Source organism: Agelaius phoeniceus, chromosome 4 (genome assembly GCF_051311805.1).
Source record: "Agelaius phoeniceus isolate bAgePho1 chromosome 4, bAgePho1.hap1, whole genome shotgun sequence".
NCBI lineage: Eukaryota > Metazoa > Chordata > Aves > Passeriformes > Icteridae > Agelaius > Agelaius phoeniceus.
Genome location: NC_135268.1, coordinates 50131076 through 50156874, shown reverse-complemented (window position 1 = coordinate 50156874; position 25799 = coordinate 50131076). Strand labels below are relative to the sequence as shown.

The 25799-nt window shown below is 42.1% G+C and overlaps 1 protein-coding gene and 1 non-coding gene across 2 annotated transcripts; one reads left to right on the top strand and one right to left on the bottom strand.

Moving 5' to 3' along the window:
- The first annotated feature begins 306 nt into the window (after positions 1-306).
- Positions 307-5720, top strand: LOC143693866 (uncharacterized). Its single transcript, XM_077176624.1, has 7 exons — positions 307-429; positions 626-874; positions 1923-2099; positions 2335-2652; positions 2900-3002; positions 3262-3318; positions 3528-5720. Exons 1-7 carry the CDS (start codon positions 307-309, stop codon positions 3746-3748), a joined length of 1248 nt encoding a protein of 415 aa, XP_077032739.1. The 3' UTR covers positions 3749-5720.
- A 17093-nt stretch (positions 5721-22813) lies between these two features.
- On the bottom strand, positions 22814-22926 carry LOC129121084 (U5 spliceosomal RNA). The gene has a single exon (XR_008534368.2). It is a non-coding gene; the product is annotated as a U5 spliceosomal RNA (small nuclear RNA).
- Between the last annotated feature and the right edge of the window lie 2873 nt (positions 22927-25799).

Genomic DNA, 25799 nt, shown 5'->3' with positions numbered 1-25799 from the left:
TTGTCAGCCTCACTGAAGAACACCCTGCCCACGTTGTGATGAGCCTCCTGCGCTGTGCCCCAACGTGTGACGGGTACGGGGCACAAGTGCCTCGAGAGCTCGGTGCTCACCGGCCCGTACGGCCCCTCGCCCTGTACAGCCTGTCCGGCGGGGTCTGCCAGACGGGCGGAGAGCACCGGCACCCTCGGGCCCCTCTGTTTCCTGAGCCTGCTGCCATGCTCCCTCCCGGCCCCACGCAGCTGCACGGGGCACGGTACTGAAGCACAGCTCTCATCCCACAGAGCCACTGCGCTGCTATGGAGAGCCATGGGCACCTCAGAGGTAGCCGTGGAGGAGGTGCTTCCAGCGCTGCTCTCTACGATAGAGGAGCAGCCACCGTACGGCGGCTTCCTCTGCAGCGGGGACAACGAGGCCGTCCTTGCCCTGGCTGTGAGTTTCTGGAGATGGCCTACGCTGGCCCTCCAGGTCACCTTCTCAGAAGCTCTCCATGCTCTCCCCACCCTGCCTGGGCTGAAAGCTGGGCTAGGGCCAGCAGGCCAGGTGCTCCCCCTGCCTCTCACCCCCGGCCCTGCCTCATGGACACCTCGGCACTGAGCGCTGCCTCGGGGCGCTTTGTCTCTTGCAGGCAACTCTGGTGCTGTGGAGGATTGCAAGCATGCCCGAGTGGCACTACGCAATCCTCCTTCATTCTCCACGCCTGTTGGTGGCTCTGCTCTTGCAAATTGTCACCGCCACGGAGCAGAGGCCAGAGGACGTGGAGACCCAGCGCTTCTGGAGAGCGTGCCGGGAGGAACACGGCCTTCCCAGCGAGCCCAACAGGTGCCAGTCGCCCTGTCCTTCCCACACCCTTGCGGCCAGGGCCAGTGCTCCCAGAGTGACCTGGCCTTGGCTTGGCACACAGGTTTGCAGTGCAGACCATGAAGGCTCTGCTCTCGCGACTGGGCTTTGGAAAGAACCTGCTGGCTCTGGAGCACAAGCAGCTCTGGGACACCCTGCTCTGTGCAGACACCCAGCACTATGCAGCGGGCCTGCTGGCAAGGTGAGATCCTCTACTCCCAGCCGCCACCGCCACCGTTTGTGCCCCGTGCCCAGAGTGCCCCACACAGTCCCCGGGGCTTGTAAGCGAGAGGGCCTCGTCACCGAGGGAGGGCCGAGCAGACTGCAAAGGGCCGGGAGAGGAGGATGCCCAGCAGCAGCTGCCACTCAAGGGGCCCATGTCCCCTTGCGGAGTGCTGGGGAAAGATGGGACCTCTGTGAGTCACTCCTGGGAGAGGTCTGCACGCCCGGCTCAGGGCCTTGGTGCCTTTTTCCCCTGCCAGGGAGATGCGCTGTGGCTTGACCCCCTTGTGTCCCCACATGGCCTCGCACCTGCTCAGCCTGCTCGTCGGGAAGCAGCTCCGCTGGCATCTGCCTGCCCTGGCGTTCTTTGTGGAGGTGAGCCTGATGGCCAGCGCTGCCTGGCTGAGCTGCCTCTCAGCTCTCTGGCCTCTGGTAGCTGCAGCCGCCTGGGAGGCTGCCCGCGCCCGCTGCTGCTGCTGCCTGGAGCCGGCCCGCTCCCCTGCCACTGCCCTGTGCCTTTCAGCTCCTGGAGTGTCTGGACCTGAGCAAACACGGTCCCAGTGCCCTGTTGGTGCTATCCCGGCACCTGCCGAGCCAGCACAGGGACAGGCTGCGCCTGGAGCTCAGAGGCCTCGTGGTGCTCAGCAAGGAGCCCTCGCTGGTGAGAAGGGGGCAGTGGCTGAAGCCGCGCTGGCAGCGTGGGGCTGGGGAAGGGAGACCTTTGGGCTTGGCTGGCTGCTTTGGCAGCAGAGGCAGCTGCTGCCAGCTCTCCCGACTCCCGCTTCAGCTGCCCGAGTGCCCCAAGCAGCTGTTGGTGCTGCGGCCAGTCACGGCTTCACAGCATAGCCTGGTCTTGCACACAGGCCGGAGGAATACGAGGCCTCTATCAACACCTGGTGGAGCTGCTGGCCCATCCAGATGCAGAGATGGTCGGGATGAGCCTCTCTGTGCTCACGCATGTGCTCCAGGACAAAGACCTCGAGATACCCAGCACCGCCGCCCTGAAGCTGGCTGAGTCCCTGCTGCCACACTTTGAGAAGGTAAGGCTCTGCGCCCCCAGTCAAGGGCACTGGACGCTGCCTGCCTGGAAACTTTGTGCCCTGTGCACTTTAGAGCCTTTGCCCCAGTGGGCCTGGAGTAGTTGATGCTTAGGACTTTTCCTTTCCTCCAGGACAACAGCCATGTGCAGCTGCTCTCCATTCAGCTCTTCGGCAAGGTGCTGGAGCTGGGAGTGGAAGAGAGGGAAAATCCCCTCACGACAGTTGTGAGCCAGAGCCTGCTCCCTCTGTTCTTGCGCTGGCACCACGAGGACGTGCAGGTGGCCGAGGTGAGGTTTGGTGTGATGCTGCCGCATCCCTGGCCGGGGGCTCGGCCGCCTCCTGCCCCGGCGCCTCGCGGGCTCCAGCCTCCCCTGGCCTTGGCACAGGGAGCCGGCTCCCGTGTGACTCACCTGGGCTCTGGTGCCACCTGCGGCTCTCTGCTGCTCTGCAGGCGTCTCGCGAAGCCCTGCGTTGTGCCGCCCGCTTCCTGAGGAGGAGGGATCTCCAGGAGCCGCTGAGGAAGAAGCGGCGGATGAAGTTCGCCGAGAGCCTGGTAAGGACAGCCCGGGAGCCCCAGCCGCAGGCTGGACTGGAGAAGCCCCCCCTGCCCCCGGTGCTCAGTGCGGGGGGCTGGCAGCTGCGCCCCTGCCCGCCGCCGCCGCCGGGCCCGCCAGCCTGCATCCCCCACGCTGCTCGCTGCCCTGGGCCGTGCGCGCCGGCTCGGCCGGTGCCGGGCGCAGGGAGCGCCCGGCCGAGGGGCAGAGCCCGCTCCGAGCCTTCCCTGCCGCCTCTCCCCGCAGCTGCTGCAGGACGAGAGCCGAGCGGCCGAGCACCTGCGCTGGGCCCTGCCGCACCTGCGGAGCCCACAGAGGCCCCTACGAGAGGCGGCCGTCAGGTTCCTCGGTGAGCCAGCAGCCCGGCGCCCCTCCCCGCCTCCCGGCCCGGCCGCTGCCCCGGCAGCGGGAGCCGCGCCCGGGCCGCTGCAGCCCCGCCCGCCCCGGGCGCTGCCGCCGCCCTCCCGCAGCCGTGCCCTCGGCCGGCAGCGTGCGGCAGGGGCCCGGCACGAGCTCTGCCCGGCAGGAGGGCGTGCGGCCGCAGGGCTGGCAGCGCCCGTGTCGGGCAGCTGTGCCGCCCGGTGCCGCCACATGCTCTGTCTTAACAGGGGTGGCCGGAGTGCTCATGATGGGGCAGAAGGAGGAGCTCCAGGTCCTCAGTCAGGGTGAGTCAGGGCAGCCGCGTGGGGGGCACAGCCCGGACAGCTCTCTGGGACACGTGGCGGATCCGTGGCCAGCACCTTCTGCCCGAAGCCCTTGTCTCCCGCTCCCTCCTGGCCATGGCGAGAGCCGGCTGACATGGCCCTGGCAGGAGGCTTTCCTTGGATTCCCTCAATTTGGCTTCTGACCGTGGCTCTGTTCGTCTCTCTTCCAGCTCTTCAGGCCCTCAGGGAAGACGAGAGCCCATCCTCCATGAACACATGGATTCAGATGAAATTTGAAAGAAGATCTGCAGAACTTCGTTTGTCTCCTGGACCAGATGTACCTGTACCGGCCTCCTTTGATGACTTCCAGTTCCCATCGAAGATGGGACCACCTGCAGAGCAGAAGGGACCAGCTGCAGCTCCAGGCACGGCTCTGGCTGCTCTCAGCTGAGCCTGTGCGAAGCTCCAGCAGCTCCTGCCATCTCTCTCCCTGTTGGCAGCTCCTTCCCTGCAGCCCTCAGGCCCTGCCCATGCCCTTTTTTACCTCCCAGCTCACCCCTTCGCTTTGCTTTCCCTTAATAAACTGTTTGTGTTTTTCACTTTACCCGCATCTCCGTGGAGTTGAAGCGGCGCAAAACCTGAGCCCGGGGACACGCAGGGCCCTGCTGCCGTTCTCCTCCCCGCTGTGTTCTGTGCACGGGCAGAGGAACAAGGGCAGCTCAGGCTGCAAAGGTCCCTGTCCCGCTGCTCCAGCTGCACAGCAGCATGGAGTTAAAGGGCGTGCTGAGCACGCTGAAGGGGAAAAGGACCCTGGGTTTTAGAAGAGCCAACTTGAGCGTGCTCCAAACCCAGCCGTGAAGGATTCCAGTGCAGGCATCCACCGAGGGCAAAAGAGCTTGTAATGGCAGAAGTCTCCACCAAGAGCTTCCTGAAAGCACAGCAGTGCTCCATCCCTACACAGAGATAGGAAGAGGGCAGGACAAGAGACCACCGTGGCCTAGCAGTGAGCTTTGGGTGTGCCATAAAGCAAAAGAAGCAGCGGCAGCAGAGTGGCTGGGACTCGGGAGCGCGACCGTCCCAGCGGCCGCAGCGCTGTCAGGCAGCGCCTAGATGCTGGGCACGCTTCCGGCAGCTCTGGTCTCCCCAGAAGTGGGGAATCAGGCAGCCCCTGCCTCAGATCTAGTCAGAAACCCAATGCGAGTAAAGAAGTGCCTATAAATTTAGTTTAGAATTCAACTTAATGGCTACTATACATTCGCACTGAATATTGTAAATGTCTTTGAAATTAATATTGGCTGTGCGGATAGAAGCAGGTTTACAAAACCTGAGAGGTGATTGTTCAATTAAACCTCAGCCCAAGTTTCTATCAGCTGAGTGCATGATCTAGGCAGGATTTTCGTCATTAAGGAAAATCCTGTTTATAGTTGAGTGAATGTTTTCAAACTTGCCCTCAGGGGAACATGGTTGATATCAGGGCTGGTTTTAAATCGACAACAACACCCTCTTTTTGCAGAGCAGGTGTAAGGTAACTGATGTCTGTCCCATAAAAGGGACTACAAATGTGCTACAAAACCAGTCCCATGTTAACTGCAGAAAATCATCTGGTCTACTTCTGTACCAACACACATTTTTACCAACCTGCTTCTGGTCTTGAGTCACAATGTTGTGTGGCCATCTAAAAATAAGTCTCTGGACAAAAAAAAAATAAAACTAATTTTCACTTTTGACAATCACACTAAAATATGGGTAGGAAATCAACTTCATCTTAAAGTAATGAAATCGGATTTGGTTCAGACATAATTTAAGAATTAGCAGCTGAACCTGAGGCCATCATATTTTCTTTTAATTGCTAATCATCAGATATTGCCCTCAATTCATCATTATTACTCAGTTAAATCGAAAATATGCTAGCGGCATAAACTGACATTCGATCATTGTATCACTGTCTAAGTAATTACTTATGTCCAGGAATCTTTTTTTTCTGTAACCCCTTGTGTGAGATATGTAGAACAGTAAGATATGCTGTATGTTTGCCACTCTATTTTTCCTTATGTTTACAGTTTCTTTAAGTTCTCTATAATTTCACATAACATAAATATACAGAGTTTAGACATCACAGTAGACTTTTTTATAAACACCTGCCTTTCCTAAACTCTCCCCATTATTTAAGGTAAATATATCCTCCCTGTTTTGAAAGACAACTTTCTTTAGACAAGGGAAGCACTGCTCTTTCAAGAACTCTTGAAACAATTTTTTTTTGTTCACTGTCTACTTACCTATTTACATACTCCTTCAGTTGCACCAAATAGAAAAGAGAAGCTGGTAATTTCTTTCTGAAAGATAATGTGAACCTTAAAATAAAATCTAGTTTTGGAAAACTTTGAGTATTTAAATAGATTTATTTCCCAAATTCCTTTATAATGTGTTGGTTGGCTCTGTTTCCAGATTTTAGGGAAAATGTAAGAGATCTAGCATCACTTGCAGAGACTCAAATATATCATTAAACAGGGGAAATGTGTTTGGAGCAGATTATTACTCCAAAAAGTTAAGTGGGATCACTTAAATTTAATAAACAGCTCACAAAGACTATGATCAAACTTCTTTATAGTTCTCCTTTTCCCTGGAAAAAGTATTTCAGAGGCCATGGCTAAAGTGAATGACAAAATCAAGCAATAAGAAAGAAAAGTAGATGAGTGACTCCGAGATGAGCTCTTGGTCAAAGCAGGGTGCTATGAACACTAAGGTGCTGGTTTTGATCCCCACCATAGGCCGTTCACTTCAGAGTTGGACCTGATGATCGCTTTGGGTTCCCTCCAACTCAGGCATTAGGGTTTTAGAAGGAAACTAGCCATGGTTTTGTCTAATGGCTGAGTGCTGTCAGCAAGCTCCCCATGAGTTATCGAGCAAGAAACTAATATGTGACAAAAGAGGAAGGTCATTCCCCACAACATCAGCAAATGCTCAGAAAGATTACACATTACCCTGACAGTTGTGGACACTGTACTTATTCCAGGGGTGAGCAGTGAGGCAGCAAGGTTTCGTTAAAACCAGAGTGATGCTATTAAACTTTTATAATTTGACTGCAATATGCGCAGCAGCATTTTACATAAGCTGAAGCCTGTGCAACATGCAATGAGGGAACCAATAAGTAGTGAATTACAATAATCAATACGTGAAATGACAAAAGCATTAATCAACTTTGCAGTGGTGTCCCGACCTGGAAAGAAATTAGTTTTATATAGATCACATAAATAACTAGATAAATTACTTACTGGGCCAAATGAATGGCTCATGTAACTCAACTGTTGGTATATGCAGCTGGTGACACATTTGGATCTAGAGATGAATTTGGATGATTACATTTTGACATGATATCATACTGAGTCAGGCAATTAGCATAACAACATTTTCACAAGGACTTATTTTAATGTAAAATTTATGTAGATTCAGCTATGCTCATGCATTTTTCTTGCTTGTAAGGGGCATTATATTGCTCCACAAGAAAAAGTCTTCGCTGCAAAAGTTTTGCTGGCTAAGTTTAGGTTTGTGTATTCCATTATTGGAAACAGGAAAAGAATGCTTTTTTTATTATTATTTTTTTAATTGAAAGGGACATTCCTTAATGTATATAAAATAAAATGATAAATCAGATGGGTCCATTTACGAGTTTTCAAAGATTTTGTAGCACAGCAAGAAAAAATTAGTGTTGAAATTTGTGTGTTGCGTTTATCCTTTTTGGAAACTGGTTTTGTATGAGCTATTTGGTAGAAATCATGCAGATGTAGCAGAGAGGGTGTTTCTTACCTCTCTGTCTTTAATCTCATTACAAATACCTAGAAACACATACATGTTTATTGCAATTATTTCTATTAAGTAAGAGACCTATTGGAAAGGATTCTTACAGAAATGTTTTCAGGATGGGTTTAAATTTAGCAGCCTTCAGTATATCTCTTAACTAATGATTGTGTAGAATAGCACCAGTGATAACTATACTTATCCATTCTAATTTTCTCAGCTCACCATTTGGATTGATGAGAAGACTGTTTCAAGTGCAAGTATTCTCCTTCAAGAGACAGGAACAAGTCGACTTGCTACATCCTCCAATACTGAGATGAATGACTGAACACATACACTGTTAGTGCCAGCTTCTTACGGAATGTGAGCAGGGGGTGAAAATGAATGGCAGCATGGCTTCTTACCCTAGGTGCATCTCTCTCAGGAAGTACAGCAGTCTTTGAAAAGGAAGCAAGAGAACAAACATAAATGGTAGGCAAGAGAAGATTTTAGGCTAACAAGTATAAATAGGTGTTAAAATTAAGAGAGACTTCCCTTGAATACTGTTGGTTCAGAAGAATATCCAGTGTACAGAAGAATAGCCCTGCATAGATACCCAAGTTAATTTACCAAAAACAAAATAAAAATTTAGAAGGAAAAGGTAAAAGGGTGAATTTGAAACATCTCCAATACACCTTCATTAAATCCTCAACATTTCTGTATTCTGTAAGTAAAAAAAATATGAAGAATAAATGAAAATGGCAGGTTGCAGACACTGTGCTGGCTGACTAGAAAAGATATGTGTTGATCCTGCCAGTGTCTCAGAGTTGTTCACATGCAATGATTGCCTTTTTGACTGTTCACTCAATTCTTGTTAGCAAAATATCACAGTAGGACATTGAGATCCATTAGTCTCCTCAAATGCTAGTGACTATCAATGAAGAGTTTTGTTTTCCCTTGGACTAACTCTGTCTTGCATGGGTGAGGATACCCATGAGATCACTGAATAATTCAGGTATGACCCAAAACATGACAAACAGCATTGAACCAAATTTATCCAACAATTCAGGCAGAGCCATAGTAACCAAAGTTGATTTAGTATTCAAACAATGAATGGAAAGAACAATGCTTTCCCAAGAAATCTGCATAGCAGAGGTAGATAAATTAATCTCATTTCTGACCAGAAATCCTATGGTTCCCACTTGACATGGAGGAAATATAAGATGGACACTAACATTGTCCTAAAGGAAAAAGCTTATGAGCAAACAAAAACCATATTAACTTTCAGTCACATTAGTAGAGTTCTCTGTCAATAGAACTAGGGCCTGTTACTTCAGTGTCTGAATACTCACCTTTTTTCATACTTACTAACACATTGAACGGATTTTATAAGAGATAGTCATACTTCTGTGAAAATGGGGATTGCCTTTGTTTTCATAGCTAACACCAAAATAAAATGCCATGTCTAAATAAAAAAAGAAAGCATGATTATTCCAAAATTGTGGACCCGAGGAGAAGATCCAGGCTACAGGGAAGAAAAGACAAATCTTAGATTTAGAAAACTGATAGGTCAATTGAGTCACACTGAACTGTTTTCTGTTTCCACCATCACGATTATAAATGCTGAAGTGTTAAAGCAATGAAAGAGTAACAATTCAGAACAGACTGGGACTCATTTTGAAAAAGCTGTGCAGGCATATATAATAAAGGGCAATATTAGTCCCAAACCACCACTGATTAAAACTGCATTTCTCAGTTTTTCTAGAATTTTATGCATGATTGTTAGAGTCATTGATTGAAAACCTGTCTTTATTCCACTATAATCAAGTTACTTTGCCCAGTTTCTCTAAGTAACTGGAAAATAATTAGGAGTTAGAATGTTGAATAAAATGCCCTTTTCATGTATCAAAAAGGTCTTGTAGGCAAAATTCTAAAATGTTAACAAAGAAGGTTGTATGTTGGGAAAGTTTTAAATACATACTCCTATTTTTTTGCCTCAGTGAGTACACTGTGTGCTGGGCATTAGCACAAAGCCTGTCATTATAAATAACACTTCCAGACAACAAGAAGAATAAATTTTGCCCCATCTTTATTGTTAGTTACTCTATAGTTGCTTGTTGTTTTTCATCAGAAAATATTATGTACCTATCATTCCAAGAAAATATATTTGTTCTATTATCTCAGCCTAAAAGTTAAAAGCAGTAAAATAGAACAGGCTTTGACATTGTGATTTATGGTACAAAAGTACAAACAGAAGAAAATGTGTGCTTCAATGTGTGCTTTGGCAGCTCTTGGTTTATGAGAAGGCTACATGAAGCAGTTTACTGGTCTGGAAAAATTTCCTTATTTTTCAACCCTCTAAATTTTTTCCAGGTAGTTTATTTGTTCAGTCTATCACCAATATGTATGTCAAAAAACTTACTGTACTACTGGAAAGTGGAAATAGGGGTTTTTTTACAAGTTCATGCATGAATTCCTGAAAAATTGACATTGCCACATAAATAACTGCTTCAGAAAGTAAACTAAGTGAAGTCTGAGAGGTTTTAGCTTTTGTGTTCCAGGATTTCACTTTCACTAGTCCGTAAATGATGGTGAAAATTTGCATGTTAGGCTTATGGAGAGAATTTTACAAAAAGTAGAGGAAAAGGCGGAATTGCTTAAATCCAAAATAAAAGTGTTCTTATTGTCTAGGGCTGTATATTTAGTTGTGGGGGAGATATTTTTCTTTTGATCTGACAGTAACTCCTTAACTGCTTTAGAATAAGCTTCATCATGCAATAGAAAGAGCTGTACTGTTTAATTAGATTTACACAACAGGTTCAGAATATATTTTGTTCATTCTAAGAGCTGATTAAAAACCATCCCAATGTGACCTTCCAGGCCTGGATCTTCCTCGAAGAGTACTACAAATCCCCCTATCCCATTGACCTGGGTAAGAACTGAATACAAGTACATTTTTGTAGAATGTGGAACCCATCTTGGAAGTTTAGTTCCATTGTTGCATTTGAATTTCTATAATCCGCTGTTACAGCTTTGCTCTCTCTTTGCAGGAGTATTGTTTGTTTGCAGGGGTTATGTGTGGGTTTTATTGTTTGTTCATCTTATCAGTGCTCAGCTGTCAAGCACTTCATAGGAGGAAGCATGACAGCTTTTATTACTAGAAGACAGGAATCAGCATTATGGTGCAGCCAGTGAATAGTATTTCTCCAGACTTAATGAATGCTGATCTCATTTACAAAGTGCATTACTTTGACTCCCATTCTAATAGGAATACATTAATGTTTTTGAAAATGACATTTCATGATTAGCTAAGCATGACACCTACACAGTCATTTCAAATGATTGCCTGTTCTCAAAATTGTTTTACTATGTCAAAGGAAACAATAGACTTTCTTGCAAGTCTGTTAAAAATTGAAAAACAATTATTTAAATTCACTTTGACTCGCAGGCCTGACTTTTTGGTAAAGAAATAAGCTCATCTCTGTATTTTCTTTTATAATATTCTTTATTATATCTTATTTTCCAAAGACTTTCAACACTCTGTGGATTTGGGAAGCAATTTTCATTACTATAAGCATTAATGTTTCTGGCAAAGGATTATTTAAGAACATTGAAAAGTTAATTGACCATACATTCATGGGAAATATTTTGCCTTTGACATTAAATATGGTTAGAATATCAATGAATTAATACAGGGTAAAAAAAGAAGTACCTTTCTAAGGTTTTATCTATGATGTTGTGACATTTACAAACAAAAATAACTGAAGAGAGGATTATTTTCAGTGCAGGGCAGCATTTACAGTATGTAAGGAGAGCAGCTGAAAGCACTCTGCTGAAAATCAAAGGAGCATACTCTGTTCTGTGACATGGAAGTCCAACAGTGTTCAAAAGGTGAGAACTCATTGCATGGCCCCAGCCCTCACCTGAGGTCAGTCAGGTGTCTCCTGTAAGCCCAGGGATCTGGGTCACAGCTGGGCCAGATGTTTCCCCAGCCCCACTGCCTGCTCAGTCCCTCGAGTCTGATCACCTGCACTGTACGTGTCAGCCTTCAGTGCAGCAGCAGCTGCAGTGCCAATTACAGGGGCTCCCTTCAGAGAAATGAGAAATGAGAGGTTCCCAGAGAAATGAGCTCCCTGCTTTTGATGGTGACAGCTACAGCAGCCCAACATGAGAATATTCTGCATAATTTTGATTGACTCCCTAGTAGGCTGGACTAATCTCCTTTGCAAGTGCTCACACTCGTTTGCATCACCATGTTTGAATTCTGTATAGGGGTCCAAATGCAAAAATTGCAGAGAGCTGCACTTCCCAAAAAGCAACAAATCAGGGAGCATACAGGAAACCCACCACTACAGTGTAAATTCCCAGAGATTAATATGTGAAATGGCAATCTTTCTGTAGTTTTATCCAGAACACGTATTCAGGTCAGTAAAATACACTAATGTATTTTCCTCACAAGGAAGGAAAGGTTAGTCCAAGGGAAAAAAAAAATGTAATTTTTTTTTTTTGCTTTGTGCAAAATTTACATCAGCAGCTGTAATGAATTTAGTGTTTGTAATACTTAATTCTGTCATACGAGATGTTTTAAAATAAAGAAGATGAGGGAAAAAAAAGAAATAGAAAACCCATTAACATGCTCCAATGACTGAAGAAAGAATTTCAAAGATAGTCTATTCACTCTTCAGTGTCAGAAATTCATTTGTTTCTAAGTTTCATCTCTCAGAGACCTTTGATCTGATTCCCATTTCCCATCTTGCAACTTCAATATGTATAATGTTGCTTCATTATTTTCTGACATCTTGCCTCATGGTGAGCAGGTGTGACTTGAAAATAGTATATAAAAGCAATCTCTGGTGCTTTTTCTAAAACCTGAAAAGTAATCTATGCCTGAACCACTCATTTGAAAGAAAAAGCATTTCTTAGGTCCTTGAAACATGGAACAACTTTCTCTCCTGCTTTGGGATTTTGTGTGTGAAGTTATTTGGCTCTCAGGGACATTACATTTGATCTACCTACCCTATTTTGATGTAAGTGGTTACATATATATTCTTAGGGCAATTCCTAAACTAGACTAAGGCCAGCAAAGGAAAAGGAACTGAGGGGAGAAGCTTACTCTGCTTTCATTGCAGACTACTTGTGACAGAACACAGCTGTACACAACAATGTACAGAACTTGTACTATTTTACCTTGTTTGTGTAGCTGGAGCTCAGGTTGCTCTGGCAGCACCGGCCTTCTGTACTGGCACTTGGACTGGCCAACAGGCTCCCTTCTTCTGCCTCTGCAGTGATTCTGCTCCTTAAGCCATCTCACGGCAGGCAGTAAAATTAAAATAAAATAAAATAAAATAAAATAAAATAAAATAAAATAAAATAAAGTAAAGCAAAGGAAAAGGGAAAGGAAGGGAAGGGAAGGGAAGGGAAGGGAAGGGAAGGGAAGGGAAGGGAAGGGAAGGGAAGGGAAGGGAACTGGGGAGAAAAAAAGGAAACAAATCTCTTTGCAACTAGGTCATGGATCATTGTGACAGTAAGAGCTGCTTCTCTGAAGTCAAGGCTTCTGAAATTAAAAATATTTTGACAGCTTTATTGTAGCAGATCTAAAGTATTGAAGCACTCCAAGATTATTAACCTCCAAATAAACTGCATCTTCTCTTCAAGATGAGTCTTTGATCAAAGCCCTCCTTTTTTTATTAGCTTTTTCCCAAATCATATCAGCAATATATGAAATATTTTGCCCATCATTTTGCAAATTATTGTTAGGAACCGATGATAGGGATTTGGGAAGTGGAGAGAAGACAGATTTATTTCATTTCCTGTACTTTGAACCCAAGAAATATATAAGAAACTAACACTAGAGTCTTTAGGTACATTAGCATAATATTTACTTTTTTTTTTTTTTAATTGGAAACTGAACTGATTTCTCTAAAATGTAAATATAATGATTCAGTCTGAACTAGCATCCTGCCTGCAGTGCTTTTTGACCCTGCTAAAACAAGTGCTTTCCCTGAGCCAAAATACGTGAAAGGAAAAATGTTTCTTAACATGGTGTAGATGATACAGGCATACACAAAATGTCTACATGCTTCACACTGTAATCATAAGATACCAGCATCACAAATATGCTTAGTTCAGATTTGGCAATTACTTAGCCAAACTGTGAACAGAGAAGACTGAAGAATAAACTGAAGAAACTGGTATATACTACGACTATCTTAAAAATATCTTGCTTTTAAGTGCTTATATTTTTGAAGCAAAGTGAATTTTCCACAAGCATAAGGCAGAACTTCACTTGTATTTACAAACACATTTTCAGTGTTTGAGTTGATAGTTTTCCATGTGTTTATTTTGCACCAATATTTTCTCATGCTGGAAATATTTTCTGAATCTGAATATAACTTTGCATAATGTGCATGGAAAAGTTAGTTAAACTGAATTTCAAACTTAATGATCAAGTTGCCCACAGCAATCTCACAGCTTTATGTATCATACTCTGTATTAAATGGTTTTCCTGTTTTTTGTCCTTCAAGCAAAAATGAGTAAAAGTGGGGTTTGAAAATGAGTCTTACTACTATGTAAACCAAAAGATGCAATAAATTTCTTTCAGCAACAGAACAGTTAGTTATTTACAAGAATTTGGGTTTCTAAAACACTACTCACCATAGTGTTTGGAAGAATAGCCGGTCATGAAACTAGAAGACAGTGTAGTTGCAGTAAATTCTGTTAAAATATCTCCCCAGCATTTCATTTATTAAATTGCAGCATATTTTCTTCTATTAGATAATTTAAAGTTATTTCATAGGCTTTTGGAAGGGCTTAATTTGAAATTAAAGGTAATTTAACCTGCTTCATCAGCTAATTAAGCAGTTTTCAGTGAAAAAAATTATTTTGTGATTTTTATGGTTTCAAAGTTACATTCCAAGGATGTTATTTGACTAAAACAAAATATTATATTAACTTTTTTTTTCAGTTCAATAAGCAAACACATAAGGCCAGTTCTCAGTACTCATTACTGATGAGTATTTCAAAAGTAACATGAACATTTTTTGCAGAATTAACTGTTTAAAAATTCCTATTAGAACTGTTTGATTGAGCATTTCAAAGAACATTTTAATATTTCAGAAGTAAAGCAAATCATTTCAGATTGGGATAACATTGCCTTCTTAGCAGCAACATTTGGTATAAGTTAATTTGGTTTAAAGAAAAACCTTAGACAAAATCAAAGCTTTTTGCATGAAAGGAAGCAATATTGCTGAAAATAACCCTCATAAATAAATAAATAAATAAGTAAATGTCATGATCTTAGTAATCCACTTTAATATTAAACTTAAAAAGGATCTTCTTGTTAATTATTTTTGCTATGAACAGATGTAGAGATATGGGGCTTCTGTATAAGGGAGGATTTTTTGGCTGTTCTGCATGCAGAAGTGATAGAGTAAACAAATGAGGCAGATTGAAGATGGAGACAGTGAATAGGTCATGTACAGGCCATGTCCAAACTTAGCAGTGTGGCATGGGCATGGCAGTGCTGCTCCATTCAATGCATGTTTGAAAAAAGATTTTTCACAAGAAAAAAGCAAGTAGAGGGCTAAATTAGACAAGAATCACCCATTTTATATGTCATACACCTGCTTGCAGGGAATGTACTAGAGGATTACTAAAAAGAAACTTTCAATTAAGGATGAGGTTTTGTGCTTGTATAGGAGACACTCTCTTGCATTTCCCCTTGAATAATTTCACACAAGTCATTGTCAAAGATAGGAGAGATGTATAAATGGGCAATTGGCCTCATCAAATAAGGACATTTCTGCCTGGTTTCAACCACTACTGCTAAGCACTTCTCAGAAAAGTTGACAATTTAATAAGTGTTGCCCAAACAGCCAGAAACTTGTTTAAATTAGCAGGTAGTACAACCACCACAAAGTAAGTTTCAGAATCTGATTTTCTACAGACAGGGCAGCTTTTTGAAAGGCCTTACCGTACTAATTATAGCGAGTGTTTTGTAATGCTTCATCAAAACCACCGACCCACACTGCATAGCAGGTGCTCATTAAATGTGCAAGATCTGCTATTAATAATCATTTACCCCTTGTGGAAACTGTGTAAAGCATATAATAAAGATAAAATTTAGCTTCCCAAGAACACTACCTAAGAAAATGCTATTTCAATGATATTGAGTTAAAACTCCTAATTGTTTCTTCACACTCAGTGAATTGAAAAAGAATAAAGTGACCCTGCCCTCTGCTGATGTCTCAGAAACTAAATACTATTTCTCAATAACACATGTATGCACTAATCTTTGTGTCAGAAATACAAAAGCCATTGGATGCTCTGCTGTAACATACGTATGCTTTCAGTATTGCTGTGCATAAATACTACATCATGTGTCTTTCCATCAGTGTTACTGAGCATCCCAAAGGCAGAATATACACATGAGTTCAGGAAACATAGGTAATTGTCTGATAATGTCAGTAGGACAAGTTATAGTCCCAGCCCTATTTTCTGCTTTCCCATTAAAGAAGCATCTGCCTTCTCAGCTATTTTTAACCATTGACAAGGACAGACCTAGAGTCCTGCTTCACAGAAAGCAAATACAGTTGTAGTGTGCTGAGTCCCTGCCACAAAATAAAGAAATGAAAAGTCAGTAGCTTGTGCAAGGTAAACTACCCTGTGCTCCCATCACAAGTAAGCACTATCCTGCAACTGTAAAACTGTAAGCACTGCTAAACTTGAAGTTCATTTCAAGGGCTGATAAATATGATGCAAGTAAGCTTTTTTTTTTTTTTTTTTTTTTTTTTTTTTTTTTTGCCTACATAGTTGGAAACCTAGAGATATTACCACAGGAGGAGAAACAGGTACTGTCTAGACCCATTTCCAGTAGCTTATAAATATCTATGCTCACGATTCCCAGGATTTATCTTTTTGTTTGAGAGCAGCTAAAGGTGAAAAAACTGGAATTGTAATCACTGCAAACTTGGACTTTGAGAATGCATTTTTCTGATAGACAATTTCAAAGAAATGCACCAACTTTTTTGAAACACATTTATTTTAAAATACTTCAGAAATATTATTACAAGCCCAGGTGGCTAATGCAGCTAACAGATGTGCAATTTTGTCTAGGGATTACAAAAAATGCAGTGTATTAAATTGTGTCATATGGCAGATGGGTAGGAGCTCTGTGGAGTGTTCGGTTGATTACCCCATAGTTTCTGCAGTCAGAGGAAAAGCCCCAGCCTGCGTTTTTGCATACACACAGTTAATGGAGAGTGCCAGTTTGCATTTGTTAAAGTAAGGGTATTGAAACAAAATACCTCAGGGCTTCTTCAAGATTGTCTATTCTGTATTGTTTAAGGGTGAACACTGTCTTCTTGTGTCACAGAAAAGAAATGAAATAGGGATACAAGCCCTTCCAGCTAACCAGCTACTTCCTCTGATAAAGGTGGGGTTTATCTGACTATTTCATTTGCTCTACCCAAATAGCCCTTTGAACTTTCTTTATTAGCTGTAATTACATTACAACAGTTTCACGAAGATTCAAACAATGCTTATGATTTTAGAACAGCTTCCATGCCTAAATGGAAAAGCTCTTACAAATCTAATTTCCTATTCCATTTACAGAGGTCTGCTGCTTGGTGACTCATAATCTTCCTATGAGTTGCAGCAGTCTAGAGAAAGAGCAAGCAGTTTATGTTGATTCAACAAAACAATTACCTTAAAAAGAATAACCTGTTTTTCCTGCTAACACAATTTTTCTGCAACAGTGTTTACACATTAGTATGAGTAAAATCAAACAATACATAAAGTAGAAAAAGCAAAGAACTTGACTACCAAAAATAACACATATTCATAATAACTTAAAAAATGATCATGACTACATATTGATTGGACTATTGATTTCAGTCCAAAATAGTGTTATGCATTTCGTCATTAAAAGTGAAATAAGAATATCCTGAAACCACCAACACATTTTATGTGAAAAAATTGATACACTTAATGTAATTATTCCATTTATAATTGCAAGAAAATGATGAAAAGTTGAATAATATTTTTCTCATCCATTACTGTAGCAATTGAAAAGTGGCACATTATAAATGGAGCTGAGTAGGAATATGAGCATAAAAACGGCTGCCATCTAACACTTTCTGTATAAAATCCTGCATTCAATTATCTACCAGTTTGTCAAATTTAAGCTGTTGCTGCTAAAATTTTCCCTGTCAGCAAATGCACTTCAGACAGAATTTCTTTTAGAAAGTTTCTTTAAAAAAGTTTCCAACAGTATCAGCAAGGACTAGTAATTGGTCTATGTTCCATTGAGACCAAGACTCTGTGGAATAAGGCCTTCCAATATATTCCTGCTTTGACTAAGGAAAGCAGCTGTTTCAAAGAATGCCTACTAAATAATGGTCAACTTACTAACCTGCAAAAAAAATCCTTACTGTTTTTCACATTTTCGGTGCTCCTCCTTCTGAAGAGTGTGTAAAGTGACTCTGAAATAGAATTTTTTGCTTATTGAAATTATTACTTATGATTGCTATGAGCAATGGGTCTATGAAAATGCCTGTTCCACTGCCCTAAGTGTGGCTGTTGCTGGAGCCCAGGAGAAAGCACGGCAGCCTCTGAAATGGGGAAATGCAGCCTTTCAAGGCAAAAGACCTAGATGAGTGAGAAGTGTGCTGGGAGAGGGAAAGGAAACACACCGTGAAACTAGGACAGCAAGGCTGAAAATAGTGAACGCATGCAAAGAGATGAATAAAGGATGCAAAGAGTTGAATAAAGATCTGCAGATGAGAGTATGGCATTCAGGATCATAGAGAGAGAGCCTCTAAGAAGTTCAGAAGAGGACTGGATAGGAACAAGCTAAAGGGACAGGGAGATGCAGGCCTAGGGGAGGGCAAAGCATCTCTCCAAGTGCAGAAATGGACCCACACATGCTAGAGACACAGCAGCCATCAAAGCTGGAAAATCCTCTGCTAAGTTGTGAATCTCATCCTCCACTGGTACTGGTTCATACAGAGCATGAAGACTCTGGAATGTTTATCAGCTGCTGCCCCAGCCACAGGAGCTCTGCTCTGAACATTCAAACCCTGCTCATGTGTCTCATGGCGTTTATAGTTTTCTTTTATGTCTGTAATTTCATTGCCCTTTATGTCCTGATTAGTAAAAGGAGAACAATCCTACCCTCTCATCTCACAGTTGGATTGGAAAATGATATGTTTTCTGCACTTGGAGTAGGGTCTGAAGAGTTGGCAGTAAATAAAGCAAAAGACTACAGGTTGACAGAGAGGCTGGCAGGAAAAATAAATAAGTACTGACACAGGCTGTTTTTCCCTTCAGTGCATCCAATGAGGCAGAAATCTGTGAAATAGAAAGTAGGTGATTGTTCAGTAAAAAGCCCTGCAATGGGAAAGTCCACAAAGGCTAACTTTAGTACTGAAGATTTTAACCTCCAGGCCTGTCACCAGCTGACAGAGAAGGCTCCTTTGGGAGAAGATTTATATGCCTTAAAATGGGCTTTCATTCTAGAATTGCTCTTCAGAAAAGTTTGCCTCTCCCCCTCAAATGAGGAGGGACTCAGAAGAGGTAGCACCTCTCAAGCTCATCTATGCTCTGTGAATTTTCCTCTGTGCCATACTGCAAGTGTACAAACTTGTTCTGCAGGAAAAAGAACCATCAATTATTAAAAACAAGAGAAAACAACCCCACCAGTAACATTGAAATAAATCTTTTAATGGTTCTTCTTCCATAAATGCTCTGTGAATTTTAATGATACAGGAAGTTTGAAGAGCTGTCTCTCTGTTTCTAAGCTTAGCTGAGACAAGTGCATGATTGGAAACAGCATGAAAAGTCCCTAAAGGATTGATTTTCAAGTGAAAGACTAATTAATTTATTTGCAAAAGAAACTCAACACTTCCTAAAACTTTGGATAAAGCAATATCATTCTTTATATATAAGGGTGTTTGAATTCTTCTTTATGGACAAGCCCATATAGAAATAAGAAAAAATCTTAATTTAGTATTTTGATATCCAACAGCAGAAGTCTTGAATGTGTTTGAACAGCTTCAGGGGGAGAGCTGAAAGCATCAAACTGACATTTTCTATCTGCAAGCTATTTTCCACACGCAGCTCAGCAGAGAAACTGGAGACATGCTTGAGACAAACAGCAAGTCAAAGGTTGGCAAAACCCAGACCAAACAGGGGCTAATCCTGCTACAAGGCAGGTGGCAAAAGGCAGAGGGGCAGCTCTGCAGGTCATGGCACAGGGATACCATAATATGGCTTTAGGGAGGAAACCACTGAAGAGGCTTTGAAGAAACTGGCGTGGTCAAATTGCAATTTCACCCAGTTTGCAACATGCAAGCACAGGTTTTTACCAGTATAGGGGAAAAGCAGTTTGGACAACTAAATTCAGCAGATATATTGAGGTAACTGTAGTTTCCTGGCTGACAGTTTCAACATGGGGAGGAGAATTTTTGAGTGAAGCTCCTCAGATTGTTTGTGAATACATTGTGCACTATGACAAAGCTGCTTCTCAGGGCTCACTAACTCCTTGCTGTACTACTGGTGAGCATATTCTATGGCAAAGGCTTCCTTTGAGATGCTGTGAAGGGGAGCTTATCCAGGCACTGCTGCTTTTCCAAGTAGTTAGGAGGAGGAATGTCTCACTGACTGAACTACAGGAATAATTGAACATTTTAGGAAGAGGATTGCTGTTCTGATTCTATGTGCATCTCAAGTCCATGATTCCATAAACAGTGAACAATTCAACCTGTGTGAGGGCCTGTAAAGCCCCCGCAGTATGAGCAGGAGGACTTTTATGGATGAAGCTCTCTGTTAACTCCTTTTTCACCCTCTGTTGCTGCAGATTTTGAATTGACTGAACCAGATCTGCAGGCTTTAACCTTTTCCAGCAACAGCATCACAAAGGAGTGATAGCAAGCTGAGCTATGGATACCAAGCCAAGGACTCACCATATGGTGTTTTTGTTACACACAAGGGGAAAGATTGCTTTAAAGACCAAGGGCCGAATTCATCCCTGCTATAAGACTACTAAGTTCAGTGGTGTTAGATCAAGCATAAAGTCAACAGCACACTAATTCTATGTGATGGGGAACAGAAGTCAAGGTTGTTTTTCTAATAGCCCAAGGATGTCTATAAGGTAAACTCAGTTGAGCCAAGGGGGTTTTTTATGTGTAGCTGACATCTGTTCTCAGAAAGCTTGCAGCAGACTGGAACGGTTTCCCAACATTTTTCCTCTCTATAAACACTGTGAACTTCTGTGACAGCCAGAGATGGTGAAAAAGCATGTTTCATGCAAAAATGGGCACCACAAATGACCTAGGAGATAGTATGCTAAAATACCCTGACACTTCTTTAGTGATTCTATATTCAAGAAAGAAATACAAGAAAACATTCTAACAGCCAGTTGTTAATGGTTGTTGAAATACATTGACACATGACAGCAGATGAATTTTAGCCATTGTTATCACCATGCACATTAAAGAAATTAGAGTGGAGACAATACACTGTCAGCTAACCCTACTACTGACAGTCTAAGCCCCTTTTTTACATTTTTCAGAGCATTTGATGTGAAGATCAATTAAAGGGCTTATTTCAAGTCATCTTCTACTAGCACAGCAGCTCTGACATGCAGAACCCCCATAATGCAGACATTCAGTAAAGTGCATATTGGTACACTTTTATCTTTACAGCATGTTATCTCATTTTTACAGGGAGACGTTACCAGAATGAATTGGCTGAAATGCAAAAAGTAATTGAGGAACCTGGCTTTTAAACTTCACGAGCTATTAAATAGATGGGGAAAAAATTGGTTGTTAACATGAGTCAGGCTGTCTAACCTGTCTGCTGCTGTGGGTTAACTTTGAAATACCTGAGAGAGATTTTAGAGGATATTTCTGAAGCCTGGGATAATGGCTGGTGAAGTTGGACTCAAGGTAATGTAAATCAGCATTTATTTAACAGAAGACAGTTAACAACTATAAATCCAAAATAAATGTAGCTGGAGTCAGGCCAAATGAATATTTTCATATAGCAGGAGATATTACATAGGTATTTTAGAACTGAATTCAAGCAGGAAAGTGAGAAGAAAAATGATGTGGCTAAACTTCCTACAATATCAATAAGACCCATCTGCAGAATCAATTTTTTATTGACAAAGCAAAGACAGCTGCAATACACGTTTCAAGAAGTATAGGTTGTCTCATGACTCTGGCTGTTGTGAAGTGGCAGAGTGAGTACCCAAACCTGAGAGATGAGTTTACAAAATGATCCCTCTTATAGGCTCCTGTGGGAGACCAAAACTGATCTTGGTGGATATAAATTATTCATGCCTTACCTATATTATTGATTCTGGTTGTAAACTCAGTGTAACCAGAAAAGATAGCACTGATTGAGAAGAGAAAGGGGATACCCTAAAGATGCTGTCTGGTAGAGCAGGACATGCTGCTACTGTAAGGACTGAGGCAAAAGGATGCCAGCAGGAAGAGAGTTCATTAAAAAACCTGACATTTTTCTGGGAAAACAAGAAATTCAAAAGCGTTTTCACTGGTAGTGCTTACTTTGCAACTACCAGGGATCTTTTATACTCAACTTCTGGCTGACCACCCATGGTAAGAAACAATTACTAGAGCTGCCTTTCTCTGAACCTAGCAGTCTCCTAACACCCTCTTTGATATGAATATTGATAGTCCAGCTATAGGTTGCTTGATCCTCTGGAGTTCCATTGCTCCCATCTGCCACCGTAGAAGCCCCCCACACCGTCCCTTCCCATTTTCCTGGAGCTGTTTTCTTCTCACAAGCTCCCCTCCAGAAGGTGGCTGTGACTCCCAGTTACTGGACCTGCCTGGCATCCACAGGCCACCTTTCTCAACTCAAAGATGACAGGGAGCATCCCCTTTATCCTAGATTTCTTAAGGGTGTAGCAGATACTTTTACCCATCAGGAAATACCTGTGAGGTGCAGGACCCAGGCAGGCCATGCCATATTTCTAGTTGAGACTGAGAAGAAGCTGCTGCAGCAGCAGACTTGTACTGACAGCATTTGTATCTGTTTGCAGCTTTTCCCCTGTGGAATGGGGAAATGCAGCCTTTCAAGGCAAAAGTCCTTAGTCTTTCAGCTTCCTCCCTATGCTTGGCCACTGGTGAAAGGCAATCATTCACCTGCTCACAACACAGGCAGGCTTCTTCTGCAACCCCCCCCAGTACCACTGATAAATTCAAACACTCTGCACAGGAATGGGTCTGGACAGACACATCCTTTTCAGAGGGCTCCATTTGGTTACATACACTGCTAATAATCACAGGTTTTGACCCTGTAAAAATCATTACTAACAAAAAAAACCCCTGTAAAAACAACCAACAGAAACACAACAAACAACTAAAAACACCACTAGCAGGTGAATACCTGCAACCCTGCCGGTTTGCTCTGCCTGCATGAACTGCTGGGCAAACTGCTGTGCCACGCCCTCAGAGCTGTGCCACGCCCTCATAGACATGCCACACCCTTAGAGATGTGCCACACCCTTAGAGATGTGCCACACCCTCTGAGACATGAAACACCCTCAGAGATGTGCCAGGCCCTCGGAGCTGTGCCACACCCTCTGGGATGTGCCATGCCCCTGTTTGCCCCTCCTGACTCACTCCCACTTGCCCCGCTCTGGGTCCCCATACTCCCTGGAGGCATCTCTTAATCACCCTGCTGCTCACCAGAGGAGAGCCCTGCCCTACACCTGTGTTGCTAATGAGAAAAAAAATAAAAATTCTTGGCACTTGTGCCTGTTCATCTCCATGGAAATCTTTAGTAAAAGGCAAAAGATTTATACAAGCTGAAGAGAAACCAGAGTATTAATTAAGGTAAGTATTTCCTGTTAAAGCCAGGACATGAGGACCATGAGTTTACAGCAGCATTATATTTTTGTAGCATTTGTATCTAGAAAAATGTAGAAACAGATCAAGAAATTGAACAAAGAGTTGTCATCACCCTACACATGAATCTTTGGAGTCACCTTTTCACATACTTCTTTTATCATGAATCGTCTGACCCAGATTCAGCCATCTGGGAAATCTGGAAGGGAAATTTGAAGGAAAACATTCCCTTCAAACTGAAGAGGGGTTATCAGTCAGGGTGGAAATTGTGAATACCTCTATTCTTTCTAGCAATGGGTAGCTGCCATATCTGCTTCTTCTACTTTTAGAGTCAACAATATATGGTCATGTTTTAAGCACCTCTTTCTTGCAAATTTCTTTTGTGATGCTAGAAATTAAAAGTAACCACATATTAGGACGCAATCTGCTATTTATGTGTTGGCCCACATGAAAGGATTGCTTAGGTACCTAGAAATTTCTGTTTTTAAATGTGATTTGCCAGTTTTATTGTTTATCATGTCTGCTTCTGATTCCCATCTTAATAGTGTACACCATTCTAAAGAATTATGCTTATATATATATTTCTTTTTTTTTTTTTACTAAGCCCTTTTTAATTCACTGAAGAAATTGTATTCAGTAACAACTGAATAAATGTCATTTGATTTGTCCTTATCAGTGAGAGAGGTTAAGACATAGACATTTTATCAGTCCATGATTAAGCTGTGAGCATTCTGTTTAATTCGGCTTGTTTCAACTTACTGACAAACCCCTTGTAGACAAACACCTCATTCTTGATTACATAAAGAAAATACTTTTACTGTAAGGCCATCATTTGACATCCAGTTGTGCTGGTTTTGGCTGGGGTAGAGTTAATTTTCATCACAGTGGCTAGTATGTTCTGCCTACTGTCAATTTAAGATAGAAGTGTCTGTGTCCATTTACACTTCCTAGATGTAGAAACTATGGAATGGTGCTATTTTGACCAAATGTCTTGAAAATGAATGAAAAAAAGGCAGTGGAGTCAGATATCTTCATAATTAACTGAGAAACTGAATCTTTTTCATAGGTTTATGTCTACTGATAGTCATTGGTACTGGAGCATTTAATCATGACCTAAATCTTTTTAGCTTCTTAGCTCTGGCTAGAGAATGAATTTACACTACCAAGAGAGGAAAAAAAAAGGAAAAAAAAGAGAAATTAAGCAGGAGATGATAAAAAGTGCAGTGGAATTAATGAACTATACTCAGGTGCAAATTAGTGCAATATATGTAACCTTCGACAAAATCTATTTTGTCCTTTGCATAATTGCTTTTGTTTCTGTACTCTATATAATAAACTAGGTGCTAGGTGAGGAAAAACAAATGGCACACATTTACACATGCTCTGTCTGTTCCCTGGTTATTGTTTAAAAAGTGGCAAATGTTCTGCTTCAAAAGATTATGCCAATTAAAATGGCATTTCTTTAAATGGAAATCTGAATGAAAAAGCAACATAAATATATTTCTGGAAGAAGGAAAGAAATCTTTTCTTCAGTCTTTGCTTAGTTTGTTTTAAATATAGCTATGGCTGCTCAGACTTTTGTTCTACATGACGGGTGAATTTTGGAAAATAATTATGGTTCTTTTGCTTTTTATATTCCTTCTTTTGTCTTCAGTCTTTGCATTGGAAAACATGTATGTGATCAAATGTGCATGGAAATTTTACCTAGGTGAGTTCACATTAAAAAATAACCCAACCCAACATTTATTACATTATCAAACCCAGCTAAGCTTAGATTCAGGCAAATTGTGCATCACTCAACATCATAGTCTACCTTAAACTGCAGCTTTTGTTTCTGTTAACTCGTAGTTGAATAATTTTTGTTGTTATTCCAATACCAGTTATGAAAGTTGCCTCCATTAACACTGTTTTTTAGTGTTATCTGCATTTTCATTTTCTGTTTTCTTTCTGCAGTTAACCATACAGTGTTTACTGCAAATTGTGTCTCTTCCCTCATATTCTTATAGGTCACAAATTTCCTGAAATTTTTCTTCTTGAAAGACTGCAGTGTATCAAAGGACATCTGTATATTGGGAAAAGATATCTTCCCAAGATATTTGTTGGCAAAAGCATGATTTCTATTAATAGAAAAGAAAGTTTGTATGATGGAAAAATGCTTTAAAATATTATCTGAAGCACTTTAATAATAATAACACTTGGGTTGTCTTCATTCAAAATGGTACTTCAGCTCCTATGTCCCATTAGACTGATTAAATAAAAATTGGAAGACAAAGGAAATACTGTTGTAGCTACTTATCACTCAGTGAAAATAGTTTAGAAAATCATAGAATTATAGAATGGTAAACATTGGAAGAGACCATAAATAATATCTTGTTCCATTTACCACTAGACCAGGTTACTCAGAGCCCAATACAACCTGGCCTTGAATGACTCCAGTAAAGACTCAATGGAAGTGTAAAGCTTGTTTCTCCTGATCCTCCCTTAGACCCAGAGAGAAAACAAACAGTTTTGAAATGAGAGCCAGCAAAGCAACATTTTCTGCATGGTCTCTAGAGTTTATAGGATATCTACTTTTAGATACCTGGCCAATGAAAGTTAGGGTGCTATAGAACCCTGAGCACTTTGGGAGAAATATCTAGAAATGAAAATTGACATTTCAAAAAGTGAGGTACAAAGCAAGACTATTACGGAGCACCAAAGACAGGATCAGCTGTGTAGACAGATGCAACAGTCTCACATGGTATATTTCGAATAAACACTTCCAGTTGTGTCAGGTTTATCACTAGTTAATATGCTATTAAAGCACTGCATAGAGAAACTACTGACTCCAGCAAGTCATCTAAATTGCACTCG

Bases quoted from the DNA above. Each gene is read 5' to 3' on its own strand.
- LOC143693866 (XM_077176624.1), top strand. From the start codon at position 307: ATGGGCACCTCAGAGGTAGCCGTGGAGGAGGTGCTTCCAGCGCTGCTC. The intron at 430-625 runs GTGAGTTTCTGG...TGTCTCTTGCAG, and splicing joins AGGCCGTCCTTGCCCTGGCT to GCAACTCTGGTGCTGTGGAG. The intron at 3,003-3,261 runs GTGAGCCAGCAG...CTGTCTTAACAG, and splicing joins GGCGGCCGTCAGGTTCCTCG to GGGTGGCCGGAGTGCTCATG.